General features: G+C 38.6%; 1 protein-coding gene across 1 annotated transcript; it reads right to left on the reverse strand.

The window, feature by feature from the left end:
* Positions 1-4,779: 4,779 nt before the first annotated feature.
* LOC141673204 (putative F-box protein At5g55150) lies at positions 4,780-18,803 on the reverse strand. Its single transcript, XM_074479936.1, has 2 exons — positions 18,614-18,803; positions 4,780-5,477 (listed from the first exon to the last, which is right to left on the reverse strand). The coding sequence occupies exons 1-2, from the start codon at positions 18,801-18,803 to the stop codon at positions 4,780-4,782; spliced, it is 888 nt and encodes a 295-aa protein (XP_074336037.1).
* Between the last annotated feature and the right edge of the window lie 361 nt (positions 18,804-19,164).

Here is a 19,164-nt window from a genome sequence, read left to right on the forward strand (position 1 = left end):
GATTGATCCACTATTTACTTATTACATTCTTATTTGAGTTGAGTTAAATACTCGAATAAACGAGTAGGCTATGACATATGCCTTTCAGTAACCCCGGATAAATAAAACGTAATCAACTCCGGAGGAGAGGAAAATCAACTTACAGCCTAGACGATTCATCAACTTATAGTTCATAAAGGAGTCCCGGGTAAGCTGGACCCCAAGGCACTCAAAGAAATTGAAAACTAATTCAAGAGTTTCACCCCTAAGTTCGGTTCTCAGAAAACGAGTCTGGACACCCTCACTAGCTATATGAGGCAAATAAAATAAGTCCAGACCCTTGAGCAAAATCAAATCCCCATTCCAATGCTTCATGGAGGATTGTTGGATGACTGGCCTAAATTCGGACCCGTAGCCACACTCAGAAGCCCAGAACCGCAACTCATACAAAGGAAACTGACTCAACCTAACTAAAGCAAAAATATGGTGCCAACGCTTGAAGGTCGGCTGAACTTGGAACTTATTACAACAAGAAAAGAACCAGGTCATCCATTTAATTCCGTTTAGGGTTATTTGCATGGGCGACAACCTATAAACATATTTACAAAGGTGCTTCAAAAAGAGATGTCAGTGTGGATTCCACCCAGGCCTCAAATGCTCTAACCAAAACGAAATAAAACCGTCGGCAGGGTGGTGATAGATCCTCTCTCCGGGCAACGGCCACCTCCACTCAACCCGGGCATCCAACTGGAAAGCGGCCCGAATGGAAGAATCCTGAGCAGCATGGTCCAAGACCGCATATTCATCCTTTAGAGGATACGACTCCTTGGCCACAATGCTCCCCCGGAACTTCCGATCGAACTTCGCCTCAACATACACACCTGTACTCCCATCAGGTATACCCATCCGGAGTACACGGCACTTTCCTAGGAGAAATCTCAGTAACTTTCAACTTCCTAATTACATGAGACTCCGAGGAAGAAGTTTTATTTCCCCATCTCTATACGGTCAGAACTACAGTCAAAATCAGACGGCCCTGGATAATAAGAGAAGTAAGCTTTGGCACGCGCTTTAGTCCGGACCTTATACCTAGAAGAAATGAGATTGGTTAGTCTAAATCCCTACAAATTCTTTATCTTATATCCTAAAATGGTCTGGACTACCCTATATTCAATTTTACTAAATTGTAAGCAACCAGTCTGGGAATGAAGACCCCCGGATATAAACCACAAACTAAACCCAAAAACCACATAAAAAACCAAACACCAAAAACAAATATCAGCTAAGCCTACAACAGAATAGTCCGAACTACAATTACAAGTCCGAACTCAAACACAAACCAACAAATACAACACAATCTGTAGAACATATCTAAAAACATAAATACGAGTCCGGACCAAACCCACAGGTCCGAATACAGCAGCAAAACAATAAACATAAACACCTCACACCCAGAATCAAGAACCAAAATATCAACAAAAAACCTATACACACATACATACTACATAATGGCGATCAAAAACACGGTACAACATATAAAAACTCAAGGCTAGACAAGAACAATGGCACGAGAAGCAGCAATCAATAGCCAAAAGAACAAGAAGCGAAAGAAGACAACTCACGGATTGAATGACCATAGGAAGCAAAAGATTAACGCAAAAGCACGAGCACTTCTTCGATCCCCCACGTACCTCCTCGAGCAAGCTTTGAAGCAGAGAAAGAAAAGGGAAAAGAAGGGAGAAAACTGATGTAAATTTTTGAAGTGTAAAAACATAAAAGAAAGTGGAAAGGGGGATTTTTATAGAAGAGAAGGGTATATGATCATCCACGACACGTGGCACAAGCTGAAGCGTCCATCCAAAAATTTATTTATATATACAGTTGCGTATATACACACGGTAATAAATACTGTTCATGATTACAGCACGTCTTTTAATAAAAGACAACTGTAATCATTCAAATTAATGGGGGGACCCAGAAAATGTTTTAACTTCCAGTCCGGACTCCATCACTTCAACACAACCCAGACTGGGGGCAAAGAAAGCTCAAATTCTTCCACATCTAATCTACCTTAGTCCGGGTTGGCCTACCTCAACACAATCCGGATTGGGGGGCAAGGAAAGCTCAAATTCTTCCAAAGCTAATTTACCTTAGTCCGGCTTTTCATATCTCAACACAATTCGGACTGGGGGCACGGAAAGCTCAAATTCTTCCAAATCCAATCTACCTTAGTCCGGGTTGGCCCACCTCAATACAATCCGGACTGGGGGGCAAGGAAAACTCAAATTCTTCTAAAGTCAATCTACCTTAGTTCAGCTTGTCCTACCTCAACACAATCCGGACTGGGGGCAAGGAAAGCTCAAATTATTCCAAATCCAATCTACCTTAGTCCGGGTTGGCCTACCTCAACACAATCCGGGCTGGGGGACAAGGAAAGCTCAAATTCTTCAAAGCCAATCTACCTTAGTACGGCTTCGTCAACCTCAACACAATCCAGACTAGGGGCAAGGAAAGATCAAATTTGCCTCACAAGCAACAAACTACAAACATTACCAACCTTACTCCCCCATCCAAAAAATCTGCATAAGGGAGTGGGGGCACATGATAGTACATACGGCTCCTACAAGGACTGGGTCCGGACTCCTAACTCCTTCCAGTCCCGCATACCACAAGTCCAGACTACCTAGTCCCGGTGGTCCAATCTTTGGAAGCCCTAACACGTAAGCCACATGACCGAACACACGATAGGGACAGCTGTCATTAATCAATCATGAGAATAACCAGGATACGTGCCAGGAGACCCTGAGAACATTCCTCAATCATTCCCATCCTGACATGTGTAAGGCATCCACCCCAGCCAGGTGTCCTCCGCTCCTAGAACCAACGACTATGATGCAAAGGTACCAACCCCTAAATCCTATCCTTGGGCTATTTTATAGCCCAAGGAGGAAAGATTTTGGGGTTAATCACTCTCTCACACTCATACACACACACACAACCACCTAGCATCCATATCCATCTTCATCTTCCCCAAAAGCGAGTTCATACTCTCACACCGGAGGCGCCACAGGACCCAAACCCCCCTTCTGGTGTTGTTTTGTAGGAACCCCACGATAGCTAGACCTTCACCGTGGTGAAAGATTTAGGCACGGCATCGAAGGTGCAGCCCCGCCATCGGGAGTTATCATTAAGTACTACATTACTATGAAAGTAAAAAAGGATTAAAGAAATAAGAAGAATGATATCTCATCCCCTCCGATCCATCTCTTTCATAGATGCACCCATATCTATTTTGAGGAGTGCTTGTTGGTTGGTGCCAACAAGCACTCCTCAACATTTGTTGTTATCTACCTTAATGACATGAACAGCCTCACTATATGCCTCCTCAACACTTTCATCAGTTAAAGATTTGAAGTCCCATTTTTTCTTACTTACCTAGTGATTCGAAAGATCCATTATGGGCAGTATGTGCCCGGTCCTGATGGATATACTTCTGAATTATTTTCCAGAGAGACCTGAGTACTAAATAATTAGCAAATTCTTGTAGTGCTTGTTTATAGCTTTATTTATGACCACTAAATATCACAATTAAAATATCTACATTCATATAAAATACTCACACAACTCTTAACACAAAATCTGAAATAAAGCAAGAAAGACTTTCATTTATTACCCTAGTAAAGTCATCATGGATTTTAATTTTGTTATAGTGTGTATCGCAAACACAAGACAAAGTGGCCACCGTGCATCATACCGCTAATTATATGTTTAACCAAATTAATATCAACTAAAGCACAAAAATTCAATAACTCGCTTACTAATTAGAGCTTTCCGGTAAACAAAACCTAATTCTTCTCCAATTAAACTAATCTCCTACATGTATCATATGTAAGAAAAAATAGGGTTTTGAAATTAAAATCCCCAATTTGAAAGTAAATCAAAAAAATAAGGGTTTACATGCAAAAGCTTGCCTACTTACCAAATCAAATAAATTGAGATAAGTATCGAACAAATCCAGTCGCACAAAGTAAGCTTGGAGATTCAAACAAATCCAATTCGTAAAATATTAGAGATTAGAGCTTTTATTTACATCTTTGATTAGAGCAAAAGATTTAGAGTATGTGTGGGTCGATCGAGAGAGAGGGAGAGAGAGAGAGGGGGGGGCGATTTAGGGTTCTTCTGGATAAGGGGTTAGGGTGAGTGTTGAGAGAGTCGGGGTGAGAAAGTGTGAGTGATGAGAGAGTTTTTAGCTTTTTGATTTTAGTTTTTATGTTTTTAATTTTTAGTTACGTGAGTCTTATTGTGTTTTGGGGGGGAATGAAAATTTGGCTGGGGGAAATATTTGGTAAGGGGAAAGTAGACGACTTAAACACGAGGAACCGGGAAGGGAGAATGTTTAATTTTTTACAGCTAACTTAAGACATCAGTTTTGAAGGGATCGATGTTAAATGTACTTTTTTACATCGGTGACACGAGCAACTGACGTTAAAGCGGTGATGTCTATTCCAGTTTTTCTAGTAGTGTGGGTGATTATTAGAATGATGATGCTTACTATAATGTTATGTCTATCAAACTGATATATGACCTTCAGTTGAGTGATCACTTTGATATTTAACCCGCAAGTATTATGACTAGTTTACCTTTTCATTTTTTAAACGTTGGACTGATTCATTGGCCTTACAACCTCTTTCACTGATGAAACAGGAGACTTCATATAACAAGTAGAATGACAAGGAAAAATTATATATAAATGAAACCATCATAAATATTCGAGCAGAAGGAATAAAACGACAAGAAATATCATATCAACTGAACAAATTGCAAAGCAACTTCACTGGTACTACTACTTAAATGTACCAAAGCGGGGGGGGGGGGGGAGATACAATCAAGGGGTTTTCCTTCAAAATGAGGCTCAATGGTACGATGCTCTATATCAAAGATCCCCATATCGCAACCTCCTCCTCTACGGTAGGATTGCCATTTGTCATCCATAAAGTATATGGAGTTCGGTTTTATGGTTTTTGATGACGGTACAGAAAACGATGCACCTCTGCCAACGAATATTGCCTCATTCCCCAAGCTATTCTCTTCCGTCAAAGTACATGAAGGAATTTCAAGAGAATCACAATACTTTAGATCCAACCTCCACACATCAAAGTGAGTTGTACGATACTTGGATCCTAAGTGAGTTGTACGATACTTGGATCCTACGCCATAAGCTTTGTCATAAGAATCCATAATCTTGTTGTGGCGCACAAGGAGCAAAAGACCAGATCCCGATAAAGGTTTAACCAAGTACTTCTGGTCCCCAACATCGGTTCTAATCGATGCAATTTTCGTGCCTTTAGGCCCTCTCCCTTTATCGTGATCAATAGAACAACATACGTATAAACCCCCATAACAGTCTACAGCATAAAAAATTCCCCTGTGGTAAACAATATCGTGGTAGTTGTGAGAAGGAACGTTCACATCCGTCCACACTTCATCTCTGTTAGTCCCTTAACAATATAGCAAGAATTACAGAAGGGGGGTTGAATGGAATTTTTGAACCTTTTTCTTGAAATAAAAATGTTCAACTCGATTATGGATATATTTGTTTTGATTAGCACAATGCAGAATGTAAACTTGAATGAATCAACACATAAGTAATTAAAAACAAGATGCTTTAAAAACTTTCTGGTGGATTTAAACAATTCCACCAGAGATATATTTAATATATCGAGAGGACTCTGTGTGCAGAAATGCTCACAGCTGCTTACAAAATAGAACTGCAAAAAAAACACAGGAAATGCTAAAGATAGTGCTTACAAAGATTTCTCTGTTGTTGTTTCTTAGCTATCTCAGTTATTTTTCTATTTGCTACTCTCTTGGTTTATATATTACCAAGATTACAAAGTCAAAAGAACTGAACAAATATAAAATCTAACAGTCTTGATCTTTGCTGTTTTTCGTCCTCTATTACCCAGTTAATGGGCTTCCACAGTGTACTTGTATCCAACTCAACGGTTGTGTGTCAGCTTTCACTGTTCAACTGATGTTTGAATCTTGATATGATCATCAGTCGACTTTCAGATCATCCGTCGATGACTTAATTGATCATCCGTCGACTGCTATGTTAAACATCCGTTGATAGTCATTTAATCATTCGTCGAAGCTTTGTTAAGCATCCGTTGGCAGCTATTTTGGCACTTGACTTCATTTCACTTATACAGAATTACAAGACATTGCTTATGTACAGTTAATCAACCTATTCTGCATATCTAGTTAAAGTCAACATGACTTATATGCTACTTCAGATTCTATATAAAGGTGCATACAACACTGTGCTACAAACTTATTATTACATAAGCTACTCACTCGATGGATAATAAGTTAATCATCCGTCGGGACTATAATGAGTTATCCTTCGGGACTATAATTCTTATCCATCGAGTGCTACATTATTTCACTAAGTAAAATCTACTTAGATGTTTTGTTTAGGTAATCATCAAGTACACAACATATTCACAACAATCTCCCTCAATTTATGTCTACTGGAATTGTAGCCATAAATTAAGAGATACTTGATGATAACAAAATATCCTAAACATATATCTTTAAAGATAAGTAGATAAATTTAAACAAAAATGTACAAGGTTTGGCTCACAGTCAGTTCAAGATGCTGCTCTAGTCTGAGCAGATTTTTCTAGTTTTTTGAAGGTCTGGATCTTCTTCAAAGCTTTCTGTTGTTTTCTTCAATTTGATTCTGGAGCTGTCTGTGGAATTCTAATTCATCAGATTCTGAGAGATCTAACATTTCTTGCATTTCCAAGAGAGTCTCATTGCTAGAGATACTCAATTGGTCTTCTAATCTGAAGAATCTTCTCACACCCTTGTCATCCATGAATTCCATCAGCCAGTAGGGCCTTAGATGCACTCTTCTCCCTGTGTATGGGATGATAAGAGTTTTGGGTAGTGCATCTTTGGCTCTAACACTCCTTAGCTCTTCAATCTTCTTCAATACTAATCTTCTTGCAGTTACATTGAACCCAAAGTTTTTCTTGAAGGATGAATAGACTTTGATCAACACAGCTTGGCTTTCTTGAAGTATCCTGTGAAGAGGCCACTGAATCTCCCTTCCCCCTTTGTACTTGAACACCAACCTTTCAGGTAGGTTTCTGTATGCATCAATTGCCCTTACCTCATCCAGCTCCTCCAGATAAAGGTTTAGATCTGAGAATTCTTTGATGTCACACAAGTACAAGTAGTCTCCCCTGTTGACCTTGGGTTGAGTTTTGATTACTGACTTGGATTTGAGAGGTGACAGCTTCACTTTCTTGACTGCCCTTGATTTTGTCCTTCTTGGCTTAGTAAGAATTGGCAAGTTGAAGTCAGGAATTGGTAATTTATCCCACTCTATTGGCTCATCCTTTGGCACAATAGGCTTTCCATGTATGTTCCTGTAGGGGTCCACCACCCTTATGTCTTCAAACACCACAGAGGGCTTTGATGCTTGAGTTTCAGCTTGAGTGGATTCCTTTGGAAATTGATCTTCCAATTCCTTGTCAACAACATCCAACTTTCTTTTTGTTCTTTTAGCCAGTTCTTTCTTTCTTGGGGATTTCTTCTGTTTTTCAATCTTCTTCTCTGATTCAGTAGCTTGAGATGGTTGAGAGGGAATTTGTTGAGAAGAATTCACAGCCTGTAGCTTGGCCAAGATAGCAAACTGTTCTTTCTTTTGTTTAGACATCTTTGCATCTAGAGCAGCTTGCCTCTTTTCCTGCTTCAATCTGGCTTTTTCTTCTTCCTTTGCATGAGCAAATTGTGGATGTCCGGCTACCACACAAATTTCCTTCCCATTTCTGAATATCTTTGCAATTCTCTTTCTTGAGGCTGAATCAGCTGGATCTTTGTAGAGGAGAATAGATCTTGACAGAAGCTTCTTTTCATCAGGCTTGGGTGTCTCATACACAGAATCCATAGGGTTCTTCAAAGATAACTTTGGATAGTTTGCCCTTGGTTTAAGAATTATCTCATCCTTTGTAGTCTTGATGCAGGAAGATTGTCCTTTCTCCAGATAGTTCATGCTCATCTCATTCACATTGATTGGCTTGACATGAGAGTGATGGATGGCTGACTGATCTGGTTCCTTGACTAATTGAAACTTTTTCTGTATTTCCTCATCAATCTTTTTCCAGTTGATCAGGGTCAACTCTCCTTTATCAGCATTTTTCAAATTTGTTGCTGCTGCATTTATAAGATCTATACCATCTGTAACTGGTGGCTTGGAGATAGTAATTGAAGGTACAATTACTTTGCTGATTTGAACTAGAAGTTTCTCCCCCTCAGTTGGTCCTTTCTCCCCCTTACTTGATTCTCTCTCCCCCTTTTTGTTATCATCAAGTGGAGGAGTTAGGCCTTGTGCTTTAGCCAGTTGCATAAGAAGATTTGTCTGAGTCTGTTGATTTTGAAGAAGTAGAGCCACTGAATTCTCAATAACCTGAACTCTGTTCTCCAGCTTGGCTATCTTCTTGTCAGAATCTGGTTCTCTCCTTAATCTTAGTAATAGATCATGCATGGTACCATATGGCATTATTGAATCCAGCTTCTCAGAGTTATATGTCTTTAAGTCAGCTATATCCTTTTTCAATTCATCCACACTGAGATTTTGTCTTGAGTGTTGGATCTTCATTAAATGTAAGGATTCTAGGTGAGCTTGAAGAACAGCCTTGGTACCAGCATCTGAAGCTTCCTGAAGGGCCTACTGAATAGCTATTACTTGTTTTACCAAAGACACCTCAAATTGCCCTGGTGAAAATTCCTTTGCCCATGCCCATTTAGGTAAACTGAAAGCAAAACATGGGCTTCAGCTCCCCCTAAGTTCATGCTTTCATCCAAAAAACCAGAGTCATCATCATCAGAATTTACTCCAAATTCTTCAGATGGCTCTCCAGCTTGAGAAGGCATTCTGTTCACAGCAGCTTTATCTCTTTGAAGAGATTCTGTGGTGTGCACTAAATTCAAAGTCTGCTCTGCCTCCACATTTCCCTGAGCAGTCAACAGTTGATAGGCTGCAACAGGGTGAGTAAAAGTGTCAGCATCCAAGGAAATGTTATCAATTACAGCTTTATAATGTTGCTGAAATTGTCTTTCCTTGTCAGCATCATCCACAATCATTGACTCACTAGCAATGGCTGGTTCCATCCTTATTTCTCCAGTACCTGCCTTTCTCTCATATTCTCTCTTTTGTTGCATCAGGGTCTCACCCTGGCTCCCCACCCTCACACCCTCACATTCACCTACTAAGGTGGGACTCCTCTCACTCACTTTTGCCAATCCTGAATGAATGGATTGCTGAGATTCACTTTTTTCCTCTCCTTTTTCCTGGGAGCAACCCAGCCTCTCACTCAATGCACTCTCCTCTCTCAGTCCTAAGAGTGATTGTATTACCACCAAATCTTCTACACTTGAAATTATTGAAGTTTGAAGTTGTGCAGAGACACTCGACGGATAAGTGATATCCGTCGGGTGAGTGGTAAAGCTATTCGATGGATAACTGCTGTTAAGCTTATTCATCGGGATACAATCACTACTCGACGAATGAGCAACATCCATCGAGAGAGTAGAAATGAATGAGGTGGGAAGAGAAACTATTGTTGACTCTGTGTTGATTGAAGTTATTTGAGGCACAGATGTCATAATAGAATCAGAAAGAATTGGCAAGTGAGCCAACAAATCTTCTAAAAGATGATGCTCACTTGCACTAGATTTTGGCTTCCCCAACAGAGTTAAAGAAGGGGAATCAGGAATTGAAGTGTTTATCATGTCCACTTCCAGTGAGTTAGTTGGTGAGTATTGTGTTTCTGTGGCTTCTATTATAAGAGATTTTGGTTGTGACTCCACATTTATTGGAGCCACATCAATCTGAATTTGAGAAGGTGCAGGGACTGTGTCTTTAGCACCAGTTTGCACTAAGTATGTGCCCTGTGCATCCCCAGTTATTTTGGATTTCTTCTTTCTAGTATAAGTTTGGTGTGAGCTTGTGTCCCTAACCCTCTTGGCCTGTGCTCTTGGATGAGAGCTTTGTTCAATAGCCACATCCTTTTGGGAGGATGCAGCTAGAAGTGAGCTTTTGTCCTTTTTAAGCACTATAGTTTGTTGGGAAACTGCAGTATGGCTAGGCTGGGATTCACTCAACTCTCCAACCTTATCCTTGGGGTTTCTTTGATGTGCACCCCTTCCCTCACCTATCTTACCCTCCTTCACACTCCCCTCTTTGGCTTTGGTAGATTTTTGAACTGGTACCTTTTGAGAGATACCAGAGGGGTTTTCTTTGATTTGGATTTAGAAATTGCAGTTATTTTGGCAGCTTTGGTAGGCAACTGTTTGGTCATTGTCACAGTTGCCATAGTTATGCCTGAAGTCAAAGAAATAGAAGAGATTGGAATAGTTGAGGGTCTGGATGAACTTACCTCACTTACCTGAGGTGTCAGCATTATAGGAAAATAGAACATTGGCACATCCTTGTGATGGTTGGCTTTGTTCAAGTCTGCAATGATTCTTCTCTCTTGAACCCAACAAGCTAATTTGTTGTTTGGGTTCTCAAGTTCAATCTCTTGACAAAGATGGTTAACCAAAAGTATAAAAAATCTAGCATAGTAAATATTCTTTCCTCTTTTGGCTAAGTCACCTAGTTTAAAACCTAACTCATACACAACAAGGTCACTGAAATTGTAATATTTATCTGTAACTAGCATGTATAGCATGTTAAGCATGGAAATGTTCACAGAATCAAAATTACTGATTTTTCCAGAAAAGACTTTAGTTACTACATCACACAAGTAACTCCATTCCTTCCTAAGACCTAGTCTTCTAATTTCACTTAGTTTTATAGTAGGAAGTGCATAATGAATGGAATTGAGCATATTGACAATATCAGTGTTAGTGTGTGGTGCAGTTACATTATCATCAGGAATCTTGATACATGCTTTTATGACATCACTATTGATACAGAAATCATTACCTTTGATGGTTAGAGTGATGGTTTTGTCAGTAGAGTTATAGATTATTGTTGTCCACATCTCCTCAACAACTTCACAATAAATTGTGGGTGATTCCAGCATGGCAAAACTTAACTTACAGTTGTTCACGAAGTCCGTCATCTTATGATAGTCTTCAGATTGCTGAATCCCCTTATTGACCAAGGCAGTGAAGTTGTTCTTCTCATAGATGAACCCAGTATGTGACATGATCTTAACTACGGGTGCCATTGTTAGAGAAGAAAAGCTTGAAGAGAAAGAGGATTTTTGCTTGAGAGAGAATGAAGTAACACAGTTGAATTTGAGAATGATAAAAAAAAATGATTAGAATGAAATAAGCTTTTATACTTTACTCAAAATCAACTGATAAAAATAATAAAGAGAAGTAAATTACCCAATAGAAATTGTCTAAAATAGCCGTTTTAAAATAAACTGTAAAAATTCTACCCATTATCCGTCGTGTAATGCTTACAAACTGTAAGTATACTCGATGGATAATGTTCAGGGAATTAACGGTTAAGATTTAGATACTTCGACGGATGAGGATAAGTTGATATCTGTCGAGCTTTAAAATACTCCAGAAAAGTAATTAATTTTTATTTACAATTTGTATATCGACGGATGACTCAACTCGATGGATAATGGTCATCCGTCGAGATGCAAATTTTGACTTAGCCAAAATTTTCATCCAAGACTAAAAATCAGTTAAATTTCCGGCTACTTTTCAACTTGCAAAATAATTCAGATAAATTCAAGAGTAATTAAGCATACCTAACTCACTTACCAACCTAGAAAAGGTGGATTCATCCCGTGGTTTGGTAAAAATATCTGCAAGTTGCTTCTCACTTGGAACAAAATGTAACTCTACAGTACCATTCATTACATGTTCCCTTATGAAATGGTACTTGATGTCTATATGCTTTGTCCTTGAATGTTGCACTGGATTTTCAGTGATGGCAATTGCACTTGTGTTGTCACATAAAATAGGAATCCTTTCAACTTGCAAACCATAGTCTAGCAATTGATTTTTCATCCATAAAATCTGTGCACAGCAACTGCCAGCAGCAATATATTCAGCTTCAGTTGTAGAAGTAGAAACTGAATTTTGCTTTTTACTGAACCAGGACACAAGCTTGTCTCCTAAAAATTGACAGGTTCCTGTTGTGCTTTTTCTATCAATTCTGCAACCTGCATAATCTGCATCTGAATAACCAGTTAGATCGAAGCCAGAATCTCTAGGATACCAAATGCCAAGGTTTGGTGTTCCTTTGAGATATCTGAAGATTCTCTTAATAGCTATCAAATGAGACTCTCTAGGATCAGCCTGAAATCTAGCACACAAATATGTAGCAAATATTATATCTGGCCTACTAGCTGTTAAGTACAGAAGTGAGCCAACCATGCCTCTATAACTTGAAATATCCACAGACTTTTCAGTAGTGTTTAGTTCAAGCTTAGTTGCAGTGGCCATGGGAGTTTTTGCAGATGTGCAATCCATTAGATCAAACTTCTTTAAAAGATCAAAAATATATTTAGTTTGACTAATGAATATCCCATCACTAACTTGCTTAACTTGTAAACCAAGAAAGTAAGTTAGTTCTCCCATCATACTCATTTCATACTTGCTTTGCATCAGTTTGGCAAACTTTTTACAAAGTTTCTCATCTGTAGAGCCAAAAATAATATCATCTACATAAATTTGAACAAGTATGCTAGAGCCATTCACATTTCTGAAAAATAAAGTTTTATCTACGGTACCTCTTGTGAAGTGATTTTCCAAAAGGAACTTTGATAAAGTGTCATACCAAGCTCTAGGTGCTTGCTTCAGTCCATAAAGTGCTTTCAGTAGATAATAGACATACTCTGGGAAATTTGGATCTTCAAAGCCAGGAGGTTGACTTACATACACTTCTTCCTCCAAATCTCCATTCAGAAAGGCACTTTTGACATCCATTTGATAGACCTTGAAATTGGCATGGGCTGCATAGGTTAAGAAGATTCTGATGGCTTCAAGTCTTGCAACAGGAGCAAATGTTTCATCAAAATCTATTCCTTCTTGCTGACAATAGCCTTTAGCAACCAATCTTGCTTTGTTCCTTACTACTATGCCATTTTCATCCATCTTGTTTCTGAATACCCATTTGGTATCTATTGGATTCTTTTATGTAGGCTTGGATACCAGCTTCCATATTTTATTCCTTTCAAATTGGTTTAGCTCCTCCTGCATAGCTAAAATCCAATCAGGATCTAACAAGGCTTCTTCTACCTTCTTTGGTTCTTCCTTAGACATGAAGCTGCTGTATAGACATTCTTCTTGAGTTGCTCTCCTGGTTTGAACTCTGGAAGAAACATCACCAATAATCAGTTCAAAGGGGTGATCTTTTGTCCATTTTCTTGGTTGAGGTAGATTAGCCCTAGATGAAGAGACCTCAATGTTGTCTTGATGTGTGATTGAGTTTTGATTGCTAGAAACTCCCCCTGAGTTTGTGGATCTTTGATTTGAGATTGGGGTGCTTTCTATGGGTGATCTGCCTTGACTTCCTGCTCCTTTTGATAACCCGACGGATGGTGAATTTTGAGTACCGATGGATGAGGCAGGTTGTCTTCCGACGGATAATACAGATTGCCTTCCGACGGATGAAGCGTTATGTAACTCGACGGATGTTGAGTTTTGTGCTTCATTTGTAGTAGATTTATCTGCATTATCCTTAGACACTGTTTCTTGATCACTCTCATCATCACTTTCATCACTGACCATCTCAACATTGTCGAATTTGAGGCTCTCATGGTAATCTCCATCTATTAGTCATTCAATCTTTTTATCATCAAACACAACATGTATAGATTCAACAACAATGTTGGTTCTTAGATTGTAGACTTTATATGCTTTACCAACAGCATATCCAACAAAAATTCCTTCATCTGCTTTAGCATCAAACTTCCCATTTTGATCAGTTTGATTTCTCAAAATATAGCATTTACAGCCAAAGATATGAAGAAAGTTCAGAGTTGGCTTCTTGTTCTTGAACAATTGATAAGGTGTCATGCATCTTGCTTGATTAATCAGAGAGATGTTCTGAGTGTAGCATGCAGTGTTTACAGCTTCAGCCCAGAAGTATGTTGGTAGTTTTGATTCTTCAAGCATTGTCCTTGCAACTTCAATAAGAGATCTATTATTTCTTTCCACTACTCCATTCTGTTGTGGAGTCCTTGCTGCTGAAAACTCATGCAAGATTCCATTTTCCTCACAAAATGCTCTCATGACATAGTTCTTTAACTCAGTTCCATTATCACTCCTGATTCTTCTAACTTTGAAATCAGGATGATTGTTAACTTGCCTTATGTGATTGATGATGATTTCACTAGCCTCATCTTTGGACTTTAGGAAATATGTCCAAGAGAACTTTGAGAAATCATCTACAATTACTAGGCAAAATCTTTTTTTTGAGATTGACAATATATTGACTGGTCCAAACAAATCCATGTGAAGCAGTTGTAGAGGCTCTTCAATTGCTGAATCAAGTTTCTTCCTGAATGATGCTTTAATCTGCTTCCCTTTTTGGCAGGCATCACACAGTCCATCCTTTGTAAACTCCACCATAGGAATGCCTCTAACTAGCTCTTTCTTTACCAGCTCATTCATGGTCTTGAAGTTAAAATGGGATAGCTTCTTGTGCCATAGCCAACTTTCATCTTGACTTGCTTTACTAAGAAGACAAGTTACAGATTCTGCTTTAGTTGAGTTGAAGTCAGCTAGATACACATTTCCTCTTCTCACACCAGTGAGAACCACTTTATTGTTTTGATTATTAATCACAACACAGGTTTCTTTGTTGAAGGTTACTGAGTTGCCTTTATCACAAAGCTGGCTGATACTCAACAGATTGTGTTTGAGACCATCCACTAAGGCAACCTCTTCAATGATGACATTGTCCTTTGAAATTAAGCCATATCCCACAGTATAACCTTTGCTGTCATCTCCAAAAGTGATACTTGGGCCAGCTCTCTCTTCAAACTCTGTGAGCAGGGTAGAATCACCAGTCATGTGTCTTGAACAACCACTATCCAAGTACCAAAGATTCCTTCTGTTTCCCTGCACACATCAAAATCAAATCAAGTTGATTTTGGTACCCAAGTTTCCTTAGGTCCTGCCTTGTTAGCTTTCTTCTTCTGTTTCTTAGGTCTTAACTCATTTGACTTAGGAATTTCAGATTCTTCCTTAGTCATTTGGGTTGGGCCTTTGAAACCACTAGATGCAACAGAATTATCATGCATGTTATGGCTAACAGGAAATGGCATGCTTGGTGCAAACATGTTATTCCAGTAAGGCATGCTAAATGGCATTTGAGGCATATTGTATGCAGCATAATATGAATTAGGTGCAAATGGCATATTAGCAAACTGTGTATTCATGTTCTGTGTAGGCATAGCATTAACAGGCATGGGAGGCATGGCATTCATGTTAGAGAATTGAGGCTGAATAGACATGGGAGTAGGCATGGCAGATTTGCAATTAACAGACAAATGATTTACACTACCACATTTGATACAGATTTTTCTAGGATCATATTTGTCAGGTGTGTAGTTATTATGTTTGTTAATCCCTAATTTAACATTTCTATTGTTTTTCCTTTTAGTCTCTGTTTTTACCTCTATCTTCTCAAGTCTGTCACTTAACTGTTTGACAGTCATGTGACCAATATTAGCCTTCTTCCCTTTCTTGGCTTGACTTGACTCTCCTGAAACAAAGTTCTTGGAAACAGACCCATACTTTTCATTTAGCTTGGTTAATTTGGCTTTGCTAATGGGTTTGCTCACAGCCGACGGATGAGGATTTTTATCATTCAACGGATAACACTTTTTGTTATCCGACGGATAGTTCTCATCATCCGTCGAGTCTACATCTGTCAGCAATCCATCTACCAAAATAGGTTCTAGTTTCTCCTTATTCTTTTTCCAGGCTTCATCACAAAAAGACTCAATTCCTTGAACCTTGGTGATTTGAGCATGAACATCTCTGGATGTTTTCCATGCTTTAATCACCTCCTGTTCACGATCGAGCTGCTTCTTTAAAATTTCTTCCTTTTTCAAGGACTCAGTTAATTCCTCCTTGGCAATTATACACTCAATTTTTAGTTTCTCAAACTCAACAAACTGAGACTCAAGCACATTATTCCTCTCACTCAAAAACAAGTTGTTTTCTTTGATTTTAGTATTTTCTTTAGTGAGGGACTTAAGTGTAACACACAAATGATACAATTCTGTAGACATGTCATTTATTGCATCATTACACTCAGCTTTAGATAAATGTGCAAGGTTTATAGTGATTACCTGATTGCTTGAGGAACTTGTCTCTGTTTCATCAGACTTGGCCATAAGGGCTAGATTGACATAGCTGACATCCTCATCTTCATCCAAACCCTCAGCTGCCCAGTCATTCTCTTGTGTAATAAAAGCCCTTTCCTTCTGTTTGAGTAGATCAAAGTATTTTTTCTTATAATCCACAGACTCAAATATTTTCTTACTGGAATCTGACTTTCTACACTCATTTGCAAAATACCCTGCCAAGCCACATTTGAAACACTTGAATTTTGATTTATCCACCATGTTTCTATTTGGCTTGGCAGCTCCAAAGTTCTTCTTGAACTTGAGCTTGGCAAATCTTCTTGAAAGGAATGCTAGGTGCTCATCAATGTCCTCCATGTCATCTTGGCTCAATGAATCTTCACTTTCTGCAGCTAGCCCTTTACCCTTGCTTTCACAGGCCTTTGAAGTTGATTCCACAGCTTCCATCTTCACTTCCTTCTCCTTTTCTAGTTCAGCCACTAGTGCAATGGATCCTCCTTTCTTCTTTCCTCTCTCCATTCTTTCATCCTGCTCTATCTCAAGCTCATAGGTCTTCAGAATGCCATACAGTCTCTCCAAAGTAAACTCTTTATAATCTTGTGAGTTTCTCAATGAGACTGTCATTGGTTTCCATTCCTTTGGAAGAGATCTGATAAATTTCAGATTGGAGTCTTTAGTCTGATAGACTCTTCCATGCAATTTAAGAGCATTTAGTAGCTTTTGGAATCTACTAAAAATGTCAGTGAGTGACTCACTTTCTTCATTATGAAAATGCTCATATTGCTGAATCAGGAGCTGCATTTTATTTTCTCTTACTTGCTCAGTACCATCACAGATTATCTGTATTGTGTCCCAAACTTCTTTGGCAGTCTTGCAGTTGATGATGTTATCAAACTTGTCTGAATCAACACCATTGAACAGAATGTTCATGGCCTTTTTATCTTTCCTGACTTGTTCAATATCAGGATCAGACCATTCATGCCTTGGCTTTGGAACAGATGGTTCATTTCCTGTTGCAGCTCTCATAGGAACATGAGGGCCTCTTTCTATGCAATCCACATAGGCCTCATCTTGAGAAAGCATATGAAGATGCATCTTTACCTTCCAATGATGGTAATTATCTTTATCAAGAAAAGGAATCTTGACTCCAACATCTTTCTTGTTCATCTTGCTGAATTGTTTTGATCTTTAAACTCTTTGTAGATTAAGAGCTTGCTCTGATACCAATTGTTAGTCCCTTAACAATATAGCAAGAATTACAGAAGAGGGGTTGAATGGAATTCTTGAACCTTTTTCTTGAAATAAAAATGTTCAACTCGATTATGGATATATTTGTTTTGATTAGCACAATGCGGAATGTAAACTTGAATGAATCAAAATATAAGTAATTAAAAACAAGAGGCTTTAAAAACTTTCTGGTGGATTTAAACAATTCCACCAGAGATATATTTAATATATCGAGAGGACTCTGTGTGCAGAAATGCTCACAGCTGCTTACAAAATAGAATTGCAAAAAAAACACAGGAAATGCTAAAGATAGTGCTTACAAAGATTTCTCTGTTGTTGTTTCTTAGCTATCTCAGTTATTTTTCTATTTGTTACTCTCTTGGTTTATATATTACCAAGATTACAAAGTCAAAAGAACTGAACAAATATAAAATCTAACAGTCTTGATCTTTGCTGCTTTTCGTCCTCTATTACCCAGTTAATGGGCTTCCACAGTGTACTTGTATCCAACTCAACGGCTGTGTGTCATCTTTCCCTGTTCAACTGATGTTTGAATCTTGATATGATCATTAGTCGACTTTCAGATCATCCGTCGATGACTTAATTGATCATCTATCGACTGCTATGTTAACATCCGTTGATAGTCATTTGATCATCCGTCGAAGCTTTGTTAAGCATCCATTGGTAGCTATTTTGGCACTTGACTTCATTTCACTTATACAGAATTACAAGACATTGCTTATGTACAGTTAATCAACCTATTCTGCATATCTAGTTAAAGTCAACATGACTTATATGCTACTTCAGATTCTATACAAAGGTGCATACAACACTATGCTACAAACTTATTATTACATAAGCTACTCACTCGATGGATAATAAGTTAATCATCCGTCGGGACTATAATGAGTTATCCGTCGGGACTATAATTCTTATCCGTTGAGTGCTACATTATTTCACTAAGTAAAATCTACTTAGATGTTTTGTTTAGGTAATCATCAAGTACACAATATATTCACAACAATCTCCCAATCTCGCAATACCTAAATGACATAATCCTCCATAAATAGCCATAACAATTGGCGATGGAACAGCATGGTAACGAAAGGAGCTGACATCTATATCTTTCTTCCTTAATCCAAAAGACATAGCAACTTTTTTGATAAACCATTCAGAGGCATCACGAGGAGTGTAGCATTCGTCGTATTGAGGTTGCCTGGCAAACGTAAACATCGGGGGAAGTGAGAATCGGTTCCTCAAAAGAGGATGCACAAGATTGATTTGCAAGCTCGCAGGGGTTGGCTCAGTTGGTTAGGAAAACTATCATCTTGGTCACATGTTCACGGGAGGAGAATTTATGATTATGCCTCCTGAATCGGAGCCTGTCATTTACTTGATTCACGTAAAAAAAAGTATTAGCAACCATCCTTTACTAGTCGAGAATAGTTTCCCAGCAGCTTCCGGTAACTCAATGTCATATGTTTTCATCAATGAAAGACTGTATATACCGTGACTAGCACCAATCGAATCGTTTAAAAAATCATAATTAGAACCTGGTGCAACCTCTTCAGCAAGAAGAGACGTCGAAATTCTT

Source organism: Apium graveolens, chromosome 7, assembly GCF_009905375.1.
Source record: "Apium graveolens cultivar Ventura chromosome 7, ASM990537v1, whole genome shotgun sequence".
NCBI classification, from domain to species: Eukaryota; Viridiplantae; Streptophyta; class Magnoliopsida; order Apiales; family Apiaceae; genus Apium; species Apium graveolens.

Coding starts and splice junctions, on each gene's coding strand:
- LOC141673204 (XM_074479936.1), bottom strand. CDS start 18,803: ATGTTTACGTTTGCCAGGCAACCTCAATACGACGAATGCTACACTCCT. Junction 5,478..18,613: donor TGGAGGATTATGTCATTTAG/GTATTGCGAGAT, acceptor TATATTGTTAAG/GGACTAACAGAGATGAAGTG.